This window comes from Cibotium barometz, chromosome 32 (assembly GCF_041138505.1).
Source record: "Cibotium barometz isolate CiBa-2024 chromosome 32, ASM4113850v1, whole genome shotgun sequence".
NCBI lineage: Eukaryota > Viridiplantae > Streptophyta > Polypodiopsida > Cyatheales > Cibotiaceae > Cibotium > Cibotium barometz.
In genome coordinates this window covers 31184576-31210319 of record NC_141077.1, presented here as the reverse complement: position 1 = coordinate 31210319, position 25744 = coordinate 31184576, and the positions used below count along the sequence as shown (strand labels likewise).

At 43.8% G+C, this 25744-nt stretch overlaps 1 protein-coding gene across 4 annotated transcripts in view; it reads left to right on the top strand.

Annotated features, from left to right (window-relative positions):
• LOC147620085 (uncharacterized) overlaps positions 1-25744 on the top strand; it is a 56795-nt gene that overhangs the window by 13499 nt on the left and 17552 nt on the right. For 2 of the 4 annotated variants that reach the window (XM_086772258.1, XM_086772256.1), the window contains exons 3-6: positions 6891-7130; positions 7554-7657; positions 7833-8031; positions 8169-8233. In XM_086772258.1, the coding sequence (XP_086628384.1) occupies positions 6891-7130; positions 7554-7657; positions 7833-8031; positions 8169-8233 (608 nt within the window). The remainder of the gene's footprint in view (positions 1-6890; positions 7131-7553; positions 7658-7832; positions 8032-8168; positions 8234-25744) is intronic. The other 2 variants (XM_086772259.1, XM_086772257.1) reach the window with 2 other exon arrangements.

The following is a 25744-nucleotide window of genomic DNA, read 5'->3' as shown; positions in this document are numbered from 1 at the left end:
TCTCCCTGACATAGTGATAATGCACCTCAATGTGCTTTGTGCGAGCATGAAAAACTGGGTTTCTCGCAACTGCCAATGCACTCTGACTGTCAGTGAAGATAGAGGTGGCAGCCAACACCCAAGTCAGCCATAAGCCGTCTGAGCCACACACACTCAACCGTAGCTGTGAAAGCTGCCCTGTACTCAGCTTCACAACTAGAAGTGGCCACAGTAGGTTGCTTCTTGCTCAACCAAGATATGCATGAGCTACCGAGCATGAAACAAAAACCACTTGTGGACACTCTTGTGTCATAGCAACCAGCCCAATTTGAGTCCGAAAAAGCATGTAAATTTGGCGGCAACGATCCCCCCTTGGGATAAAACAACCCAAGATGTATGGTGCCACTCAAGTAGCGAAAGATGCGTTTAACTGCCTTCCAATGCTGAGACCCTGGGCTATGCATAAACCTGCTCACCTGTGAGACTACAAACTGAATGTCCGGCCTCGTAATGCATACATAAATGAGGCAACCAACAGCTGTCTGATAGAGTGTGACATCAAAGTGATCTCCAGCATCATGAAGACTCAACTTCAAACCTGTCTGCATTGGAGTAGCAATAGGCTTGCAGTCTTCAAGGCCAAATCTCCGCAACAATGTCTCAATATGCTTTGTCTGACACAAAGCAATACCTCCATCACAATGCTTAAATTGTATCCCCAAATAATGATGCAAATGTCCCAAATCTGACATCTCAAAAGAGGCATTCAAGTCAACCTTAAAATCAGCAATATGACTCTCATTTGGTCCTGTGAGCAGCATGTCATCGACATAGAGAGCAATGATTAGATGTACATCATCCACACGTTTAACATACAAAGTGCTTTCTGTTGGACTATTCTGAAAACCATGTGCAGTTAAATATGCATGTATCTTTTCATACCAAGCTCGTGGAGCTTGCTTTAAACCATATAAAGCCTTTTTCAACCTGCACACTTTGTTTTCCTGCCCTCTTTGAACAAAACCACGAGGCTGTGATACATACACCTCCTCATGCAAATCTCCATTCAAGAATGCAGTCTTTATGTCCAACTGATGTACATTCCAACCATTATGAGCTGCCAATGCACAAATGCTACGAATGGTAGTCATACGACAAGTGGGAGCAAAGGTCTCATCAAAATCAATGCCCTTTTCTTGAGCATAACCCTTTGCAACAAGTCTAGCCTTATAGCGATCAACACTGCCATCTGGCTTTCGTTTCAACTTAAAAACCCACTTACATCCAATGGTCTTTTTACCAATAGGCAAATCACACAAAGACCATGTATCATTCTTCATTATAGCATCATATTCACTTTGCATTGCAGCCAACCAATTTTCTGAATTTTGTGCCTCATCAAATGAAAGAGGTTCTTCCTCTTCACACATACCAGACACAGTCAAAGCATAACAATCTAATGTATAAGAGGCATGCTGAAAACCTGAACGAGTACGACTAGTCATAGGTGCATCAATCTTACTATCACGCAAGGTTTGCACCAGCCATTTTGGCATACCTCTAGCCTGCTCATTTTCAGTCCTATCCTCATGAATTACATCCTGTAAATCTGCATCAGAAATAGGCTGATCTATGATGTCGTTTGAAATCTGCATAGGCTGAATATTTGCCTCATTAGGACTTACATTTGAATTTCCACCTGTAAAGAGAGGCAACAACGTATCAAATACATCCCGTGAGCTCACACCTGTCTCTTTGGTACATGATAACAAAGGTTGCACAGCATCTTCCACAAAAACAACATCTCGACTAATCAAGATACGCTTTGACTGTGGATGATACAATCTGTAACCCTTGCTCTTAGCACTGTAACCAACAAAAATGCATTTGACAGTCTTATCATTCAATTTTCTGCGTTGTTGCATAGGTACTAAAGCATAGGCCAAGCAACCAAAGACACGCAAGAGACCAATAGAAGGCTTACTGCCATGCCAAGCTTCGTATGGAGTAATAGACTGCAAGGCCTTAGTGGGACACCTGTTGAGTACATATGCAGCACACATGACAGCCTCAAGCCAAAATGCATGTGGCAAAGCTTGGCTCTTGACCATACATCGTGCCATCTCCATAAGTGACCTGTTTTTTCTCTCAGCAACACCATTTTGCTGAGGGGTATACGGCACTGTACATTGGTGTTTTATCCCACGACTAGCCAGAAATGCATCAAACTCTTTAGACATGTACTCCCCCCCTTGATCAGAACGGAGGGTGCCCACAGTACAATTGGATACATTTTCAACCATAAGAAAAAACTGCTTGAAGCACAAAAACACTTCGGACTTTGCCTTCAGTGGATATACCCATGTATGCCTTGAGTAATCATCAATGAAAGTCACAAAGTACAAGTGTTTACCAAATGACGGAGTTTGCATAGGCCCACATACACCACTATGTACAAGTTGCAATTTGCGAGTGGCCTGCACAGAACCATCCTTTGGAAACGCAGAACGTTGCATTTTGTCCAAAATACAGCCTTCACAAACATGTTTCAATGGTGCCTCAAGAGGGGGCAATGAAGCAACCATATCAAATTTCTGCAAACGCAGCAAACTAGTAAAGTTCAGATGACCAAAACGAGCATGCCATAGTTTTGCATTTGAAACTGCTTTTTCATCAGAAACTGCATTTGCTGAATCTTCCACACATTTGTCATAAGAATTGAGCTTATACAGCCCACGAAACAAGGTGCCAGATGCAATAATCGTATCACCAGAAGTCAAATCATGAACAGTACATCTGTCATCCACAAATTTGACTACAAATCCAAGTCTAGCAAGCGCAGAGACAGACAATAGATTCTTCTTTATCCCTGGCACATACAAAGCATCTGAAAGTGTGAAAGCGCTGCCATTTGCAGCAGTAAGCATAATTTTACCAATGCCCTTCACTGGGTAAGAAGCATTATTGGCACATGTGACAGTATTCTCATTAGAGACAGCCTCAAGACAAGTGAACATGAGGTAATGTGCTTTGTAGCACCACTGTCAAAATACCAAACATGAGAGTCAACAGAAACTGCCAAACATGCATCATGTACAGATGGGTCATACTGGCAATACACGCTAAACGCCCATTCTGTATCCTGCACAACATTTGTAGAATCTGCATTTGTAGAAGCATCCGCTATTGTGGCTGCATTTGACTCTTTCTTCTTTGCCTCTTTAGCCTTTAGCTTAGGGCAATTCTTAATGACATGATCATTTGCCTTACAATAGTTGCACCTGGTCTTTTTCTTGCCTTTATGAAGAGCCTTCTCAGACTTATTGTTGTTACCTGTGGAAGGAGAAGAAGTTGCAGACCTACTAATAGGAGAAGAAACAGTGGAAGGGGTTGCCTTACCACTTCTTCTCTGCTGCTGGGCAGCAATAAATGCTTGATCAACTGCACGCTGCCTGGCCCTGTTTTGCCTGGACTGCGTTTCTTGCAAGAGCTTGTTGACTAAAGTATCATACTTGACAGCATCAGGTCTGTCCTCAGCAAGAAGTCTCGACGTGGAAGCAAAAGTCTGATATGTCTCAGGTAAAGCATCAAGAACAGTCTGCACAAGAGAATGATCAGGAATAATCTAACCTACAGAAATCAACTGTTCTTTGAGATCTTTAATCTCAGCAAGAAAAACATTCATGTCATCATCTTCCTGCATAATCTTTAATTCTAGCTCTTTACGCAGGTAAGAGATTTTTGCCTCGTTACGACCTGTATACAAACCAGCTAGAATATCCCAAGCCTGTTTTGCTGTTTTAGCTGAACGAATATATGGGGTGATGTTACGTTTGACAGAAAGTGCAATCAAGACATGAGCCTGCGCATCTTTACCATCCCAACGAGCTTGTTCAGCAGTGGGTAAAACAGTAGCAACAGTAGAGCTGCTAGATCCTGCAACATCCTCAACAGATCCTACATCCACAGAACCTGGACGTACATCCATACCCTGCACAATGTTCCACACTCCTTTTGCAACCAAAACATGTTGCATCATGTATGCCCAAAGTGGGTAGTTGCTGTCTCCATCCAGTTTGTCTTCAGCAGACAACATGCGAAATACATCATTGCTGTTATCAGCCATGGCCACTGACTGAGACTGATGCAAAAGCTACCTGTAATGAAGCAAAGACTGAACAGAAGACAACTTGTGCTATGTAACACGGTCCACAATAAAACACGTATGCCTGTTTTGCAGAAAACTGCACTGTCGAAATTTCTGTAGAAAATGACGAAAACACCTGTGTAGAACTTGAAATGCAAAAACGGAGCCCGAAACGATCTCAGATGCAAATTCTGAGAACGCAAAGCCCTATGGCCTACGGGTTCATTTGCAGAGTATAGGGACCTGCAAGCGCTCGTAAAATCTCACCTCAATCGGAGAACGTGAGTCGGAGGGTGCTGGCGGCGTAGCCCTGGGAGCCGATGCCTGCTCTGATACCAATTGTTGGAATTAGGGTTGCAGGAAAGCACACAAAGCTTGGAGAAGAAGAAGCAAGAATGCACACAACACAAAGTGTATTAGATTGTGTCAATGTACAAAAGATAAGTTAGCCCTAGAAGGATGGGCGTATATACAAGCCGGGGGAAAAAAACCTCCTAAAGAGGGAAAAAGTATCCCGGCAGTCCTAAGTGTGTTCACACACATCACTGCCTATATATATATGGCAACAAAACTTCATGTATACTAGAGAAGAACACCCTCTTGGTCCTCCCGAGCCGAAGCGCCCTGGGAGCCCTAGATGAGTCACTAGAAGTATTTGTATTAGTGTCTTGTGTTGTGTTTTTGCCATTTGTCCTTCTTCTGAGATGAAGACTTGCCCTTGGTCTTGTCCTTCTTGGACAAACAATCCTTAAAGGATTATTGCTTTAAAAAGGTTTTAAGCAAAGTTCGTTGTTTTTTGAATCGAAGTAGATATATCTTTGAGATTTTTGCTTTTGGAATGTTTAAGATTATAAGTAATAAGTTTCACAAAAATGGGGAGCTTAAAAGCCCATTTTTTGTTTATATCATTTTAGCTCTTAGTTGTTATTTATCTTTGCTTCTAGTCTTGCTTAATCATTGGAACTGATTTGTTTTTGCTAGTCTAGTTGTAAGTGCTAGCCTCCATCATGGCTGAGTCTTCCCTTCACCTCCCGAGAAGTGATAGAAACTCAGCTTGTTGGTCTCTGTATAAAAATTGTGTCCTCTTGGTTAAGACAATTTTTATATATATGTAAACATGCACCTACTTTGGGGTGCTGATGACGTGAGTAGGGATGTTGTAGCACCTAGTACATGCTATGCATGATGAAGTTGATCTTATACTTCATGATTGAACAATCTTTGAGGTAAAGTTCGCACTTTTTGTATTCTTGTCTTTACTTGTTTTGTTTTAGTGAATTAGTCATTAAAAGTTTGTTTAGCTTGTTTGTTAGAAATTCTTTTGTTGTGGTACAATAAAGAATTTGTGTGTGTATGTAGGCGCATGTGATTTAGTTATGTATTTGTCTATTTTTGCAATTTATTATTACTATTTTTTTTTCTCGGGTGTTTGTATTAAGCCTTTTTTAAATTTTGTTTGTTTTTGGTGATTTTCTTCTTTTTTTTAAAAAATAATTCGTAAGTTCAGATTCATCTAGCCTTATGAGAGTATATACATAAATCCTTAGACAAATGTCCTCTTTTCCCACACGAGAAGCACTGACTCCGACCTTTCTTTTGGACTGAAGCAAGTACCTGATTTGAACTATTTAGAGACACCTTGATCTTACCCTGAGAAACGAGGACGGACTCTTCTTCCAAGAGAAAGGAGCTGAGGTCATCAAAATCCAGTTGAATGGTTGTGACTTGGAACTTCGAAGCTCGAGAAATCACATCATACTCCTAGGGAAGCTTGGTAAGGATAAGTGCAGCCAATTGAGCAAAGGACAAGGCAACACCCATTGCTAGTAGGTAGCTGGTCATGGATAACCTTGGCCTTCATAAGGAACAACTGCATAGAACTACTAGTAGGAAATAATAGGCCGTAGAGTTATGCACAGGCGGAAGCATAGACAAGGAAAGAGAGAGAGAGCACTTGTTGACAAGATCACCTTTATTATAGCATGAAGCTTTTACAATGGCAATAGCCATCAAAAAGAGGAGTGCAATGTGCAAGGAATGGATGAAACAAGTGAATATGAGGAGGCCCATTATATAGGGAAGCAAGGAGCTGGCTGGCTGCCCCTAGGAGCTGGCCGACTGCACCACGACCCAAATAATCATGGAAAAAGCATAAAATCCCTAATAAATAAGCAAAGCCCCAAACATTCAGATGCACAATATTCTAACATTCACATCGTGCTAAAGGGGCCTACACTCATCTTCTTAGGCAACAAAATCAGCAACTAATTTCCTCATTACAGGGAAACAAGTCCCATTGTGTGGCTGTAGGCTCGATTCTCTCATTGCCATGGGGCATGCTACCTCGGAGGCTATTACTGTTTCTTCCCCCCTTGAGTTTTCAGAGCACTCAGATTCAGTGTTTAACTATGGAAGAGGAGCTGATGAATGTGATTGGAACTACTTAGGACTTGGCCATAGTCGCATCAATATTCTGTGATGATTGTTGAGTACATATGATCCTACATGTAACAATATTTATGCAAGAAACAGGAAGAATTTCCTCAAATTGAGAACATAAATGCCAAGTACTGAGCATGCTCCCTTTTAATTGTCTTTAATTACATGGGAATGTTGCTAAGTGCATGCAGATTGTGAAGCATACAAAGGTGGTTTGATCTTATCATTCATCTTTCGTTTTTTTTAAGTGTGTTTGCATTGCACCTCCAATTTTTTCAAGTTTTGACATGTGAAAAGTGGTGTGGTTAACTTGTATATATGATAGATTCTTGGAGCATACGGCAAGAATACTGATGAACTTGAAACACTTATCAAAGAGCATAATCCAAAGTTTGATAAAGAGTGTGTTGTTAAATTTGATCATCCTCAACATGGAGGAGAATGTCCTCCGTATTTCATATGCGTTGATCATGAGCGTCATGAGATTGGCATGTACATTCGTGGATTGAATTTGCTCCATCGACAAGACTATGTTTCTTTGCTGAGCAACCGCAAGGGCGAGCAGGTTTGATATATATGGCACCTCTCATACCTGCACATGCACACACAACACGCACACACATACAGGCAGGTACGTGTGGTTAGTATTATAAATGTACATTATATTCAAATGGATTTTTTGATGCACATGACACATGACACACGACACTCAACACATAAGGCTTGATAAAACATAGTACACATCACAAGACACATGCTGCATAACACATCACATATGCCAAGTAATGGTGGATAACTCCCTTTATTTCAATTTTAGCTTTATATATGACATGAAAGTTTGGAAGAGGGTTAGTTTTCTTTTTATCCAAAAATTTAACTATATCTGAACTACTTGTGTGTATCTAGTATCATGATGGGCATAGTCATCTTTCACTACACCATCCATGTTATCTCTATAGATGAGATGTGCAGCACTACGTTTGTGCAGGCTTACGAAGGTGGTTATGTACATTATGGGATGATGCAGTCTGCAAAATGGGCTTTAAACTCAGCTGCACCTGTTCTGAGAGAGCATTTTCTTAAAAATACTGGGTGATTATAGATTCTAGCCTTCCTTTTTGGCACTTTGATTATAGATTGGATACAGGGTAATCATAGATTTTGGCCTTCTTTTTTGTCAATTCGATAGCTGTTTTTGCTTTTTCATCAGTTAGAACGAATGAGGAGAGCCATGTTAGCTCAAATTTTCATGCATGGGTTTTTGCAGATATCACCTTGTCATTGCTGGACACTCTTTGGGAGCAGGAGTAGCTGCAATCTTTACCTTGCTTCTTCTTAGAGATCCAGCAGCCATTGGGGATATTCCCATAGACAAAATAAAGGGATATGCAATAGAACCTCCGAGGGTTATGTCAATGGATCTTTGCTTACAGAGTGCACCCCACATCTTCAGCGTTATTTATCAGGTAGACCACTTTCTGTATGGCCATGTAGACCATTTTATGTTGATGGTTTTCTCCCCCTAACATGGGTTTCTTTTTCACGGATTTGGGATGAATGGGTTATGACTTGTCTCAAACATAGCCTTAACACGGCCTTGCAGGATGATTTTCTGCCAAGGGTATCAACATCAGCTGTGAAAAGAATGTTTCTTGTTGCTTTTTCTTTGTAAGTTTTTCGTTCCAAAAAATTCTTTTTCGTAAGATGGGAGCAAGCCTCTTTTCTTTTTGATTTCAAAGAGTAAGTTAAAGAAAATCTACTTATCATAGAAGTAGAGGAACCTTATTGCACCACTTCGTCTAACTTAAGTTTAGGAGGAACAAAACTGCAGTAACTCATCTACAGAAAGACTTTTCTGCCATTCAAGGTTTGACGGCAGAATAGTCTCAAAACTTTCAACGTAAATTATCGTGGCAAAGACACACTTGAATGTTCCATTTCACACACAGCATAGTTCCTATTTGGAGTAAGTTAGCTAGGAAGGGGGGCTTTACAAAGCCAACCCAGATGTGCTTAGAGTTGCATCGTCCATGAGGTGGGTGTAGGACTCAGTTTTTAAAACAGGCAGGAAGTCCTTGAAGTAGGAAACAGGTGCAGTTCAAACTATGATTTTCCAAGCCAAAGTTATTCATTACATATAGAACTAAAACTGGCATGCTTGTTATTATTAAGTCTATTGTTCAATTATTGGAAGAGGTTACAGTCAAGATTATGTTAACAGGAAAGTCCAAAAGTATTGGAAATGAGTGGTTGGGCTGTTGATTATGTACGACCACGTATGTGCAATCATTATTTTATTATCGCTTTTTAGGTATCTATTTCATTCTCAAGGCAACTGAGGAAAAGCCAGGTTCTGGCTTCTACCATTTGCCTCCTTAGCTGCCATATGGTAACTTTGGATGACCTGGCAAGTAGGCATGCAAAAGCCCCCCATTGTTTGCAGTGCAACACCACCCACAGACTTTAGCAATTGGCAGCCAGATTGGCTCACCCGCTGACTGCTCATGTGGTTTAGGTGCTTCTGTCCTCGAAGACCTGCGTGAAGAAATTCCATGGGAGCTTGCATTGGGTGAGCAAGGAGAGCTATGGTGGGTGTATGTGAGTGGCATTCATAGTGCTAGTATTGCATGAGTGAGATAGTGATTATAGATGGGCAAGATAGAGGTAGAATAGCAAACCCACGAATCATATGGCCTCTTAAATAGGCAAAATACATGGCTACACTTTTACAATGATTGGTGCCATTTGGCAATGATCTTTTGTTCATTGGCTTGTGCTATTGCACCCTTTTCTAATTGGACCACCTTGACTTTGCTCTAATGCTATTGGACCACCCTTTCTACCATTTCCTTTTCTTTCTAAAGGTGCCATTGGCTTTATGTAATGTGAGATTGTGTGCTCATAAGCACATAGCTAGCATCACTATTTTTTCGCCTCCCTTTGATGCTAGGCTGGTCATGACCATTAGCCTATGTCACCAAAAAGTGTAGGTGTCTCCCCCTTAAGCTAGGCTCAACCAATGGTGTATTCATTATGACAAAAGGGTGTGGGATACTCCCCCCTTGAGTGCCCACATTTGCTCATAGCTCGTGGAGTCACAAAAGGTGTAGGAGTTATACATAAATTGGCTCATTGAGCTTACAAATTACAATGGCTAAAAAAGCTTTTCCTCATTGAGGTCATATGAATCAGGTGGTGCATTTGATACAAAATTAGATTGTTGCTTTTGAGAGAACTTGTTTGCTTCATGCCCAAATCTTTGACAAATAGAGCATTTTGGTTTACCTTTGTTCCTGCAATCTTTCTCCTCATGGTTGTTGTAGCCGCAATAGGTGCACTTGAGTCCTTGTGTAGCCATTTGAGGTCTTGGATTCCTCTTTGTAGCCACGAATTCTTGACTACTTGATGTAGACGTCCCTACTTCCTTCTTCGCCTTCATCTCTCTCTCCAGTAGAGAGGCCTCAATATCATGCAATGATACATTGTCCATATTTGATAGATACTCAACCACATCATTGTAACCTTGAATGTCACAGCTTGCCAATAAAATGGCCTTAGTCTCATCATCTTCCAACTTCTTGTCAATGGAGACAAGTTGTTGCTTCAAGCTCTTATATCTATTGATATGACTAATTACATCTTCATTGGGTTTTAGTTTAAGGCCATAGATTTGCATGAGTAATTTTACTTTGGAGTGTTTAGCCTTGGTGCCAAAGATTTTTTCCATTTTATCCCAGGCCTCTTTGGCCTTAGTGATGCCACTAATGTTGTGGATTACTTCATCCCCTATTGCAGAAGCAATTGTGCCTAGGGCTTTCTCATTTCTCTCTTCCCAGCATCTCCTAGGGTATTCTCAGTGTCTCTCCCCTTTATTAGACCCCATAAGTTCTTCTGCATTAATAAATACATGACTTTAGATTGCCAAGTGTGAAACCCGGACCCATTAAATTCTTCTATTTCACTTGTGGGTGCCATTGCATGCAATGAGAAGATACAAGGAACTGCAAATGGCAAGGTCTTACCTCTTGGGACTCCCAAGGGTAGTGACTGTGCCTTACAATAAAAGATGTTCACTTGGGCTTTACTAAAATGAGTGCAAGATTTGATTTGGCCAAAATTAATTGCTTGAGTTAAACACCTTGCATGTGTGTGTGAACTTATGTGGGTTGTGCAAGGAGAATAATGTTTGAGGAAAGCACAAGAGAGGAGGAATAATGTGATAAAAATGAGCTTAAAATAAGCCAAACTAAACTCCCATTAACACTGCGCAACCCTCCAAGACCCACATGGAACCACCAAAGAAATCCCTTCCCTCCTCCCTCTATCTCATCCGTTTCTTCCTCACATGTGTCACGATTGTTTTGTTTTTATGGGCGCCCATCTTCATGAGAAGGGCACAATTTTCCCTTCAGATATCCACTTAACCCCTATGTAGGAATCCTTGAATAGTTTCCTTCATTATTTCAATTTGGCAAGTTTATAAGGTTAGAGGTTAACTGAATATTGAAGGGGTTTTACTCTTTGCCACCTTCTATCATAGCAGCTATAAAACGCGTTTTTTATAAAAAATACTCGACGGGACGTTTTTTTGGATAAAAAACGTCTTTTTGAAAAAAAACGTGAGGTTTTTTTTTTTAAATTAAAAAATTTGCCAGGCTAACGTTTAACGTTATGCTTGGACTTTTTTGGGATCCGCGTGCACTTTGGTGCGCTCTGTTGCTTCTCGAACCTGCACGCCCAAGTTCCAACCTCACACGGTACGGTACTCTCTCTCTCTCTCTCTCTCATCTCTGCTCGTTCGCCCCTGCTCGCCGCTCCCCCTCTCTCCCTTCGTTCGCTTCCTCGCTGTGCTGGTCGGCCCCCTTTCCTCCGCAGCCACCCTTGCTCAAGCCCCCAAGGTAGTAACATAACTCTCTCTCTCTCTCTCTCTCTCTCTCTCTCTCTCGATTGAAGATTCTCTCTGTCTTGAGTCTTGACTCTCTCTCTCTCTCTCTCTCTCTCTCTCTCTCTCTCTCGTTTTAAACGTTCATAAGTTCATAAGTTATAACTCCAGTCTTGAGTCTTAGAGTTCAACACTTCAAGTTTCAACTTTAAACATGTATGTGACATGTCTCGACCAAATGTAATTAAACTAGTGTTTTTTATTTTAAAAAAACGGCGTTTTTTATTTTGGCCCCGCGAAAAAGACGTATGATACGCGTATTATACTTTGCCGTATTATACGTCCCGTCCCGTACCTGGCTGCTATGCCTTCTATGACCTGCATCGCTAGCCTTCCATACTGCTAATCATCATCAAGCTGCTACTCCCCTTGTGTTATGTCTTGTGATAGGACATAATGTGCCTAGTATTAGAGGCGGGCATTTGCAGTGTGAACCTGTCAAAGGGCTATATAGATGGGTTTGGAGCTTGAATGATTGGACGATTGTAGGAAATCTGTAATAATATCACCATCGTGTAAGATTTGGATGATTTTTTAGGCAGATTGTTTGGATGATTGGAAGAATGTAGGAACATTTATAATAAGATCTCCCTCTTGTAAGAATGTATCAATCCAAGTTTAACGTTTGTAAGGTCACCTTAGGAAGCTATTTAGCACTCATTATTGTAGCTCATTAGGATTGGTAATACATATTGTAATCTTTGAGTTTTTAAAATCCACTCGTTTGTGCCTTGTGGTTTGAAAACCGAAGAAATAATGTACTTAAGAGTATGCTATATAGGTGAAAAGGAGATTTTGGTGTTTGAATTTTGCATGGGGAGTAGGCATGGAGAAGAAACATGCTTATTCACATCCTTGGGAAGAGAATCTGCCTCACAGACCTTGGAAATTGCATAAAGGAAATGCTGATTACCTTGCTTTGTGACCTTTGGCACAAACTGTGATCCCGTCTTTGTCCACTAGGTAAGATTGCATAAAGGACTCTTGGAGGATTTCTGAACTTTATTTTTATTTTTTGCATAGGTAGGCATGGAAAGGACACAGATCTGAGAAAGGGGGAGAGCATATGGAGCCTCCACATGTCAATTTTGGATTTAATGATGTTAGGGGGGCACACATGTACACTTTGTACTATGTGAGGACAAGTGTCCTTGGCCCATCCCTATCTCAAAAATGCGAGTTCTTTACATGCCTAAGGGAGTTGAATTTTCAACCCACTATTTGTGCCTTTACCCTTGGATAAGGCATAAATTAAATATGCAATATTTTTAACTGGGCTTTTTCAAAAATTCCATGTGCATTTTCTCTCTTGGATTCCACGGGGAAATAGCGGGCAAAATCAAACTCCTCTCTTTCTTACCCATACTCTCATTTCTTTCAAAATCAACACTCAAAATCTTATCCATTCTCACAAAGCCTTACACCTTTGCTTCACCCACATAGAGCAACCATATGAACCTTATAAAATGAAATTCTAAATTCCAAAGCTAGTGGATTTTATCCATTAACACTAGGATCACAAAAAATCAAGTGCTCTCTTCTAGTCCACGCATGAAACCAGAGTCTTTGCCATCAATAAACCTGAAACCCTAAAGGAATGTTGGTCCCAGTGCAATGAGGACCAGGAGCACGATTGAAGGGAGAGAGAGTGAAACACACCTAAAGCAAGAATCCACTTACGCAGTGGTAAGCCACCCACCGAGGTAGACACTGGCACAACCCTAGCAAGCTGTTGGTCATGCCTGTCTGGCATGACCAACAGCTTGGGGAATAGGCATGGAGATTTGGTGTTTGAATTTTGCATGGGGAGTAGGCATGGAGAAGAAACATGCTTATTCACATCCTTGGGAAGAGAATCTGCCTCGCAGACCTTGGAAATTGCATAAAGGAAATGCTAATTACCTTGGTTTGTAACCTTTGTAGACATCCCCAACCCATTTACTAACTTTGTCATTTACTAACTAGCTTTCCCAATCCTTCTAGAGGAACAATGACCATTGGACTTCATGAAACAACATAAGTATCAACGAAAAAGCTTCTCAATTATTCCCACAACACATTCTTCTACTCAATCACAAGAATGCAATCGTCATACATCATGAATGCTAACCCATTTTGGGGTTAATAGAAGTTTTCACTATAATTCTACATTAAATAGCAAACAAAGAGACACCACAAGCATGTATGACCAATCTATGAAGCAATGGTGTCCAAATCTACAACTTGGATATCTAGTTCTTTACATGCCTATGAGAGTTGAATTTTCAACCCACTATTTGTGCCTTTACCCTTGGATAAGGCATAAATTAAATATGCAATATTTTTAATTGGGCTTTTTCAAAAATTCCATGTGCATTTTCTCTCTTGGATTCCACGGGGAAATAGCGGGCAAAATCAAACTCCTCTCTTTCTTACCCATACTCTCATTTCTTTCAAAATCAACACTCAAAATCTTATCCATTGTCACAAAGCCTTACACCTTTGCTTCACCCACATAGAGCAACCATATGAACCTTATAAAATGAAATTCTAAATTCCAAAGCTAGTGGATTTTATCCATTAACACTAGGATCACAAAAAATCAAGTGCTCTCTTCTAGTCCACACGTGAAACCAGAGTCTTTGCCATCAATAAACCTGAAACCCTAAAGGAATGTTGGTCCCAGTGCAATGAGGACCAGGAGCACGACTGAAGGGAGAGAGTGAAACACACCTAAAGCAAGAATCCACTTACGCAGTGGTAAGCCACCCACCATAGTAGACACTGGCACAACCCTAGCAAGCTGTTGGTCATGCCCGTCTGGCATGACCAACAGCTTGGGGAGTAGGCATGGAGATTTGGTGTTTGAATTTTGCATGGGGAGTAGGCATGGAGAAGAAACATGGTTATTCACATCCTTGGGAAGAGAATCTGCGTCGCAGACCTTGGAAATTGCATAAAGGAAATGCTAATTACCTTGGTTTGTAACCTTTGGTACATATTGTAATCCTGTCTTTGTCCACTAGGTAAGATTGCATAAAGGACTCTTGGAGGATTTCTAAATTTTATTTTTATTTTTTTGCATAGGTAGGCATGGAAAGGACACAGATCTGAGAAAGGGGGAGAGCATATGGAGCCTCCACATGTCAATTTTGGATTTAATGATGTTAGGGGGACACACATGTACACTTTGTACTATGTGAGGACAAGTGTCCTTGGCCCATCCCTATCTCAAAAATGCGAGTTCTTTACATGCCTAAGGGAGTTGAATTTTCAACCCACTATTTGTGCCTTTACCCTTGGATAAGGCATAAATTAGATATGCAATATTTTTAATTGGGCTTTTTCAAAAATTCCATGTGCATTTTCTCTCTTGGATTCCACGGGGAAATAGCGGGCAAAATCAAACTCCTCTCTTTCTTACCCATACTCTCATTTCTTTCAAAATCAACACTCAAAATCTTATCCATTCTCACAAAGTCTTACACCTTTGCTTCACCTGTTAGAAGTCATCTCCTGTCTATTTGTATACACCAGGGCCTCTGTTGTGGGTGTGCCCGCCCGTATATCATTTTTCCACACTCCCCATATTTTTTCCCATTTTTCCTAGTGGTGGGAGGGCTGCCAGATGATGCCTGGAGCACCCCATTGCTGGCCGACTGGATCTACATCAGTCGTGGGCTTTAGGAGTGCTGGCCGACTTGTTTTGATCAGGCGTGGGCATCAGATTGCTGGCCGACTGCTTTTTCAGCAGTCGTGGGTTTTTTACTCAGTCGTGGGCACTATCTGCTGCTGGCCGACTCCCCACATGGAGTTGTATATATTGCCCCTCAGCCCCCACCACTTTCTCATTCAGTTTTTCGGGATCTTGTGTATAGAGAAGAGTTTACACACCTATCTCTCTGTGTTTCTTGTGCTGATTATTTTCTGCAGTCTACTTGCTCTTGTCTACCCAAGTTTGGTTATCATTTCCGCTGCATATTCTGACATGGTATCAGAGCCGTAGGCTCTAGAAGATCTTGGGCGTTTTTCTGAGCAAGAGGGGGAGCAACAGGTTGCTGATTGGTGGACTGTTTCGGGCTGAACGGGAAGAGGAGGTGCAAGAGGAAGGCGGGCAAAGGTGCTGGACAGCCACTTGCAGATTTTCAGATTTTTCCCACCCACCCACCCTTTCAGGTTACTCTCCGAGATGGCAGATTTACTAGAGATGGCTGAGAAGCACATGAAGATTCCGACTCTCCCCACGTTCCCAGTGGATCGTCAGTTGGACGGGTCCAATTATGGCATCTGGAAGGTCATGATGGAGTCAGTTTTGGAGTCATATGATCTTGCTGATTTTATTATCATAGGGGTGCCATGGCCGGAAGCTGAGGAAGGGGAGTTATTATCGACGAGGAAGGACCGAGAGGCACAGGCACACATGTGGGACCGTGCCAACGCCAGGGTCCGGTCGTTTATTTTCCTCAATTGCACACCACAGGTGATCAACCATGTGAAGCACATGACGCTGGCGAGAGGCATATGGGAGCACTTGGCTTCTTTGTACAATAGGGTGTCACCCATGAAGCGGATATCCTTGGAAGTGCAGATGCGGGTTATGAACCCTGCAAAGTCTACGACGATGCAGGAACACATTAACAAGCTGCAGGCCCTTCAGCAGGAAGTCCTTCAAGCTGGGAAAGAGATATCATCCGAAGATATGGCCATCACGTTACTTTCCCACTTGCCTGGTCAGTATTCCGCTTTCTATTTCTCGTTGATCACGAGTGGCAGGCTCAGCACCATTACTTGGGAGGAGCTTGTGCCAATGGTCTTGGACCAGGAGGAACGTTTCACGAACCCTCCTCACGTCGTAGGTTCGGAGGCCTTAACTGGCCAACGGTCGAAAGGCCGTAATACCAACAAGGGCAAAGGGAAGGCTTCACCGGAGAAGTCTTCTGAGAAGAAGCCTGATCCAGAACGAGAGAAGCTGAAGGCCGAAAGATCTTGTAATGATTGTGGCGAGAAAGGCCACTATTGGAGAAAGTGCCCTAAGCGGACAGGGAAGAGTGCTGATTCCTCAGCCTCAGCTGCGAAGACTCCGGCATTTGTGCACTTGGAGATGGTGGACTCCGATGCTTCATTATCTTCGAGCGAGGAGACAGTTGGCTTCACCGCAAAGGATACCCGGGAATGCATTCTCGACAGTGGTGCTTCTAGGCACATGACTCCATCCCGTGTCTTCCTGGATCTGAAACGGCAGTCAGGTCGTATCTTTATTGGCGATAACTCCACTATTCCGATTCATAGTGAGGGCCGGATGGAGATTATTCCCGACGGCAAGGGGGGCAAGCATGCTTCCCGTGTTCTTTATGTCCCTGCTTTGGGCTTTCATCTTTTGTCAGTGCATGAGGTATGCAAGACTGGCTTTCGGGTGGAATTTGAGGAGCATTCAGTTGCTCTAAGGGACTGTGAGACAGGCAAAGTTGTTTGGGAAGGCGGTGTGGAGAACAGCATCTACAAGCTCTCTGCACTCTCCTCACTGACAGGCTCTCAGGTCGGAGATTTGTGGCACTTTCGTTTTGGCCACTTAAATGTGGATGCTTTGCGGCGCGCCTTCCGGGACCAGATGGTGGTTGGCTTGCCAGATGTTGGTAATAGGCAAGGACGTTGCAGTTCTTGCATACGTGGTAAGCAGCACAGGGAATCCTTTCCGAAGCAGGCTTCCAGGCGGGCTTCGAAACCATTGGAGTTGATTCACACTGACTTGTGTGGACCACAGCAGATACCATCCTTGGGAGGATCTCTCTACTTCATGCTGCTTGTTGATGATTGTACCAGATTCACGTGGGTCTACTTTCTTTCCCAGAAGGACCAGCTCGGTTCAAGGATTGGCACGTGATGGTGGAAAAAGAGTCTGGATTTCAGGTCAAGACTCTCAGGGTTGACAAAGGAGGTGAATTCTCCTCGACTGTATTTTTCCGGTTTTGTGCAGATCATGGCATCAAGAGAGAATTGGCCAATACCGGATCGCCTTCGGAGAATGGAGTTGTTGAACGTAAGAACAGGTCTGTGGTGAAGATGGCGAGGACCATGCTGGAGCATCGTGATCTTCCTCGTCCACTTTGGGGTGAGGCTGTGGCAACAGCTGTCCATACCATTAACCGCTCTCCGACGACTTCTGTACCCCATATGACTCCATTTTGAGGCATATTTTGGCAGGAAACCCGCCGATGTAAAGAGAAAGTGGTTGAGTCCCTTGGTATGCCTGACATTTCTGCAGGGCATTCTCATGTTGATGGAGAGTCTAGTGGCTCAGATATGAGCCTTCATGAGGAGCTTGGGATCCCAGCTATGAGAACACCTGGTGTAAAGAAGGCTATGGAAGCCATGAACGAAAATCTGCGAAGATCAGGGAGAGTGAAGAACCCTGTGCAGAGATTTACATATGATGGTTATGTGGCACATCACTATGCATATATGGCAAAGGTTGTGCAGGTTGTAGAGCCCACATGCATTGATGAGGCTGTTGGAAATGTGTGTTGGGAGAAAGCTATGGATGAGGAGATGGATGCACTATATGGAAATGAAACTTGGGATTTAGTGCAATTGCCTGAAGGCAAGAAAGCCATTGGATGCAAGTGGGTGTACAAAGTTAAACATAACAGTGATGGAAGCATAAACAGGTACAAGGCTAGGTTGGTAGCCAAAGGATATGCGCAGACATATGGGATTGATTATGAGGAAACTTTCAGCCCAGTTGCCAAGATGGCAACAGTGAGAGTTGTGATAGCAGTGGCTGTGTCAAAGCAATGGTCGTTACATCAGATGGATGTAAAGAATGCATTCTTGCATGGGGATTTGCAAGAAGAGGTGTATATGTTGCAGCCACCTGGTTATGAGGATGTGGGTCACCCCGAGCATGTTTGCAGGTTGAAGAAAGCCTTGTATGGCTTAAAGCAAGCACCAAGAGCATGGTCTGACAATATTTCTGAATATCTTGTCACTATTGGCTTTCATGTAGCCAATGCAGATTTCTCGCTGTATGTGAGACATGGTGATAGAGGAGTTGTGCTTGTTGTCATCTATGTAGATGACTTGATCATTACGGGGGACCATGATGCAGAGATCTTTGATGTAAAGATCTTGCCTAGACAGAAGTTCGAGATGAAGGATCTGGGGGAGCTCAGATATTTCTTGGGCATTGAGGTGATTAGGTCACCACATGGTATTGGATTAGTGCAGAGACAGTATGGCTTGGACATGTTGTCCAAGTATGGTATGATAGGCTGTAAGCCTATTTCTGTGCCATTGGATCGGAATGGCAAGTTGAGTGCAGATTCAGGAGAGATCTTGGAGGATCCTACTATGTACAGGCGCATAGTAGGAAGTTTGATCTACATGACGATCACCAGACCAGATTTGAGCTATGCTGTTGGGTTGGTGAGTCAGTTTATGCAGGTTCCACGGAAACCGCCTTTGGATGCAGTGAGACGCATACTGAGGTATGTGAAGTCTACTTTGCATTGTGGACTATTCTATGAGACTGGGACAGAGATATGTGTACATGGGTACACAGATGCTGATTGGGCTGGTAGTATCTCAGATAGAAGATCTACCAGTGGCTTCATGTTTTCTTTGGGGAGTGCTGCTCTGTGACTTGGAGCAGCAAGAAGCAGCCTACGGTTGCTCTATCGAGTACAGAGGCCGAGTACAGAGGAGCTGCTATGGCAGCATGTGAGGTAGCTTGGTTGAGAAAGCTACTTGCAGATTTGGGTCTATCAGTGGATAGACAAGTTGTCATTTTTTGTGACAACATTAGCAGTATACAGTTGGCCAGGAACCCAGTCTTTCATGCTTGTACGAAGCACATAGAGGTCCACTACCACTTCGTCAGAGAGAAGGTCTTGACAGGAGATCTTGACCTTGTTTATGTCAGCACAGAGGATCAGGTAGCTGACATCTTCACCAAAGCATTGGGTACAGAGAAGCTCCGCAGATTCAGGGCTTCGCTTGGTGTACATGAGATGGAGTTGAGCTCGAGAGGGAGTGTTGAGATATCGAGCTCTAGGTTGGTGAGATCTTGGGTGATATGCGGCCAGTGGGATGACAGGCTGTGTGACAGCCATTCTAGAGACTGGCATAGTTATAGCGCCAGCTCATTTAGTCGGGTTCACACTATAGAGAAACCGTGTATGTATTGGTTGAGTACCTTTCATATTATGTGTACTCTTATTCTTGTATATGGTGTGTTGAGTGTTGAGTAGAGAAGAAGAAGATTTCAGCCTCTCACCTTGTGTGTTCTCTATTAGGGTTTTGTGAGTGTGTGTGTGTGCTTGCAAGAGCTCAAGCTCTCTTCCCCCCCCTGCATCTTTTCAGTCTTTGACGAGCATGTTCCAGCATCCACTGTCGAGGAGCCGCCACTTCTTGGAGATCCAGAGGAGTCTGATGATGATTCCCAGTCTACCACTCCAGTTGATCCACCTCAGTCATCACAGGAGGTTGAGCCCGCAGCTGGAGTTGAGCCCCCGCGACCACAGGAGGCTCCACGATCTGTTCGAGTACCTAGGTGGTTGTTAGACACCCTTCGGGAGTCAGGTGTCACGGAGCTACCCTCCGAGTGGATCACAGAGGACGGCCCTCGAAGATCACATCGAGTTCGAGATAAAAGCAACACGGCGGAGCTTCTTCAGGTGAACTATGCTCTGATGTCTCGTATCATGCGGGATAAAGAGTCCACTTCCGTAAAGGAAGCCCTTTCACAAGATACTTGGAGGGAAGCCATGTAGGTGGAACTTGATGCCATCGAGAAGAACAACACTTGGGAGTTGGTACCGAGGCCGTCGAAGCGGTCAGTCATTGGTGTCAAATGGGTCTTTAAGACCAAGTACGCGGCTGATGGGTCGGTGGACAAACACAAAGCCAGGGCTTGTGGCTAAGGGTTATGCTCAGTGGCCAGGCATGGACTACGAGGATACCTTTGCACCGACAGCACGGATGACCACGATTCGGACCGTTCTTGCCCTTGCTTCTTCTCAGAGGTGGCCCGTGTACCAGATGGATGTAAAATATGCGTTCCTTAATGGTGACCTGCAGGAGGAGGTGTACGTTGAGCAGCCTCCAGGGTTTATTGTTCCAGGATCGGAAGGGATGGTTTACAGGTTACGTAAGGCCTTGTATGGTCTTAAGCAGGCTCCCAGGGCTTGGAATCAGAAGATCGATTCCTTCTTTATTCGGACTGGATTTCAGAGATCGGTTGCAGATCCGAACCTGTATCTCTTTCGGGAACGCGGCATGGTCACACCTATCATCCTTTATGTGGATGATCTCATTCTCACCGGCGGTCATGTGGAGCACATTGGAGTGACGAAGGCTGCCTTGTCAAAGGAGTTTGAGATGACCGATTTAGGCTTACTCCACTTCTTCTTGGGATTGGAGATCTGGTAGACCCAGAGGGGGTTTTTCATCTCTCAGCAGCGGTATGTTCATGAGTTGCTTGAGGCCTTTGGGATGGAGAACTGCAAGCCTATTACTTCGTCGATGGACCCGAACACAAAGTTAACCGTTACGGATCCTTGTGAGCTAGTTGATGCCTCGCAGTACCGGAAGTTGGTTGGTTCATTGATCTGGTTGCTGAACACCAGATTGGACTTGAGCTTCTCCGTGGGGCTGTTGAGCTCTTTTATGCAGACGCCATTGAAGACTCATTGGGGCTGTTGAGTTGCGGATCTTGCGGTATCTGCAGAGTATGAAGGATCTGGGACTCTTTTACACAGGAGGGAATGGAGTCAAGCTCCAAGGTTGGAGTGACTCAGATTGGGGAGGAGATCCAGACTCGAGGAGATCTACTTCAGGATACACTTTTACCCTCGGCTCAGGAGTAGTTTCTTGGAGCAGCAAGAAGCAGCCAACTATTGCCCTTTCTTCGACAGAGGCAGAGTATCGGGCTGCTTGTGGTGCTGCTTGTGAGGTTGTATGGCTGCGGAGGCTGCAAGGCGAGATTGGGTTTCCACAAAGGGAGCCCACAGTCATCCAGTGTGATAACCAGAGTTGTATAGCTATTGCTCGGAATCCGGTTTTCCATGCCCGGACCAAGCATATACAGATACAGTATCACTTTGTTCGTGAGAAGATCTTGGCGGGTGACATCTTGCTACTTTATTGTTCGACGGAGGACAATGCGGCGGACCTCTTCACGAAGTCTCTACCTCAGGCTACGCTCAGGCGGCACTCCAGCTCCCTTGGGTTGGTTTCACAGCCAGGAGCTGAGAGGGGGTGTTAGAAGTCATCTCCTGTCTATTTGTATACACCAGGGCCTCTGTTGTGGGTGTGCCCGCCCGTATATCATTTTTCCACACTCCCCGTATTTTTTCCCTATTTTTTCCCATTTTTCCTAGTGGTGGGAGGGCTGCCAGATGATGCCCTGGAGCACCCCATTGCTGGCCGACTGGATCTACATCAGTCGTGGGCTTTAGGAGTGCTGGCCGACTTGTTTTGATCAGGCGTGGGCATCAGATTGCTGGCCGACTGCTTTTTCAGCAGTCGTGGGTTTTTTACTCAGTCGTGGGCACTATCTGCTGCTGGCCGACTGCCCACATGGAGTTGTATATATTGCCCCTCAGCCCCCACCACTTTCTCATTCAGTTTTTCGGGATCTTGTGTATAGAGAAGAGTTTACACACCTATCTCTCTGTGTTTCTTGTGCTGATTATTTTCTACAGTCTACTTGCTCTTGTCTACCCAAGTTTGGTTATCATTTCCGCTGCATATTCTGACATCACCCACATAGAGCAACCATATGAACCTTATAAAATGAAATTCTAAATTCCAAAGCTAGTGGATTTTATCCATTAACACTAGGATCACAAAAAATCAAGTGCTCTCTTCTAGTCCACGCATGAAACCAGAGTCTTTGCCATCAATAAACCTGAAACCCTAAAGGAATGTTGGTCCCAGTGCAATGAGGACCAGGAGCACGACTGAAGGGAGAGAGAGTGAAACACACCTAAAGCAAGAATCCACTTACGGAGTGGTAAGCCACCCACCAAGGTAGACACTGGCACAACCCTAGCAAGCTGTTGGTCATGCCCGTCTGGCATGACCAACAGCTTGGGGAGTAGGCATGGAGATTTGGTGTTTGAATTTTGCATGGGGAGTAGGCATGGAGAAGAAACATGCTTATTCACATCCTTGGGAAGAGAATCTGCCTCGCAGACCTTGGAAATTGCATAAAGGAAATGCTAATTACCTTGGTTTGTAACCTTTGGTACATATTGTAATCCCGTCTTTGTCCACTAGGTAAGATTGCATAAAGGACTCTTGGAGGATTTCTAAATTTTATTTTTATTTTTTGCATAGGTAGGCATGGAAAGGACACAGATCTGAGAAAGGGGGAGAGCATATGGAGCCTCCACATGTCAATTTTGGATTTAATGATGTTAGGGGGACACACATGTACACTTTGTACTATGTGAGGACAAGTGTCCTTGGCCCATCCCTATCTCAAAAATGCGAGTTCTTTACATGCCTAAGGGAGTTGAATTTTCAACCCACTATTTGTGCCTTTACCCTTGGGTAAGGCATAAATTAAATATGCAATATTTTTAATTGGGCTTTTTCAAAAATTCCATGTGCATTTTCTCTCTTGGATTCCATGGGGAAATAGCGGGCAAAATCAAACTCCTCTCTTTCTTACCCATACTCTCATTTCTTTCAAAATCAACACTCAAAATCTTATCCATTCTCACAAAGCCTTACACCTTTGCTTCACCCACATAGAGCAACCATATGAACCTTATAAAATGAAATTCTAAATTCCAAAGCTAGTGGATTTTATCCATTAACACTAGGATCACAAAAAATCAAGTGCTCTCTTCTAGTCTACGCGTTAAACGAGAGTCTTTGCCATCAATAAACCTGAAACCCTAAAGGAATGTTGGTCCCAGTGCAATGTGGACCAGGAGCACGACTGAAGGGAGAGAGAGTGAAACACACGTAAAGCAAGAATCCACTTATGCAGTGGTAAGTCACTTGTAACGGGAGGCGGACGCGTGTATTGGAATCGTATAAATGTGAACAAGATTCTGAGCACTTAATACTTGAGCATTACAACCACAAAGCTGAAAATGACAGTACACCACATAAAGGGGCCGATGATAGGCTGACCCCCCCCTTTAGGTTATATTACCAAAAGAGTTTGCAAAGTACAAGATTACGGGTGCGTGGGGATTCACCACCAGCCTGCACCTGATTCTTCCAAATACATCATGAATGAATACATTTCAAACAAGAGAATCTGTAGGTACATCCGCCCTACACATAGGTACATCCGCCCTGCACAAGCCTCTTCACAGGTACATCCGCCCTGCACAAGAGTATCACAATCCTCACAGGTACTCCGCCCTGCACAAGATGTAAATGGATCTTTAGGCCCTGTTTCCACGCGAGAAACTGATCTAGAAACCTGTGTTCTCCGCGAGCAAGTGTCCCCAATGCTTGCCCTAGCACCTGCTATACCAGGAATCCTTGAGACACATCCATGCTCACATATTCCATCGCTGTCCGGCCTGTTTTGTGCAATAACCAGTCCAAAACAGCAACTTTCTATCGCGAGAAATCCACCTGTAAAGGGTCCTACAGCCCTGTGGAGGTCCCTAGAGCTGTCCTGTACTGTCCAAGTTGACTTTGGACACCTGTAACCAGCCCAAAACTCGCAATAACCAGAAATTGCAGGTCTGAAATTTACCAACCAGCCCTTTAGAAGAGTGTGGGGATCGTTGTCCAAGCTGGTGTGAGTCCGGGAAGCAAGCAACCAGCCATGTAGCAACTCCCAAAGCTCCAACCAGCTCTCCAATGTGTTGAATAATGAATAAGACAGCCCAAAAGGGCCTCTTGAGGGAGGCACCTTTTTCCAGTGCCACCTAAGGGGCCTGGTGGGTACACATACTGGCTGACATGTGTCCCCGTAAGGTGTCCAGGTAGGTGTCCAGCCCATAGTGCTCCATTTGTCCTGTTTGTATAAGTTTAGGTCCAACCAAATGGGAAATGGCCATAAGCTGTCCGGACTTCATTAATTTTGTCCAACCAAATGCGAACGCATTATAAGTTGTCCGGCCACTTATTAATGAGTGTGGACTTGCAAACCAATAAACCTTAGTAGTAAATGAAGTAAACTGTAAATTGAGTGTGGACGCACTTACCACCTGCAAAACCCATAAGCCCACAGTTTTAGGCCCAAACAGGAGTGCACACACGTGTCCACAAGGTGCCCGGGCGTCCCCGGTCCCCCGGACTTCACAAGCCAAAATAACAAGCATTGTCCAGGCAGCAAGACAATGTCACACAAAGTAAAATAAAGTTATGGCATGCATCATTTATGCATTGTGGACATGTAAACTTGGAGAACCACCTATCATCATTCTTGTACTTGAAAATATTCCGCCTGCCATCATAACACACCATGTGTGCATGGCCGGAATCCACACGGGCACCGCCCGAAAGTCCACAAATGTCCTGCCATGTCCTTGGACTCATATGCATCCACTCATATGATCCATACACATGCCTAGGTATAATACATACATGCATCCGCATGTTTCTAGGCCTGACACGCATCCGCATGTCCTTAGAATATAGGGGTTTGTGACATCCCCCCGGCTGACCGCAACTGAAAAGCCTGCAGATAGGCCTTCAAAAGATCTGGGTAATCCTCGAAGTAGGCCTCATCCATCCATTTCGCATCCAAAGCTGAATAATTCTTGAACTTCAGAAGGTACCTACGAACAAGTTTGCCTTCCGCAAGCTTTCGTTCCTTGTGAAAAACAATCTATTCAGGTTGAAGAATCTCTTCCAGCTCATCCACCTCGGGTGGGTCTTCCAAAACCGGCTCAAACGGTGTCGGTCCCACATAAGGCCTCAATAGGCTCACATGAAAAGCATTATGCATGTTCCAATGATCTGGAAGTACAAGCCGAAATGCAACATCATTGATCTTCTCCAAGATCTGAAAAGGTCCATAGTACCTGTTGGAAAGTTTAGGGTACTTTCCCTCTTTCCCTGGCCTCTTCCGAAGGCGTGTCTTTTCAAATTTCAGCAAGACCCAATCACCTTGTTTGAATTGTACATCCCTTCTATGCTTATCAGCTGCCTTTTTATTCTTGGTTTGAGACCTCTCTATGGCTGTCCGTACGTGTGCAAATGCAGTATCCAAGTCTTTGACATACTCATCTGCTGCAAAAATCTCATCCTTTGTACGAAGGATGGGTGGTAGTACCACCTTG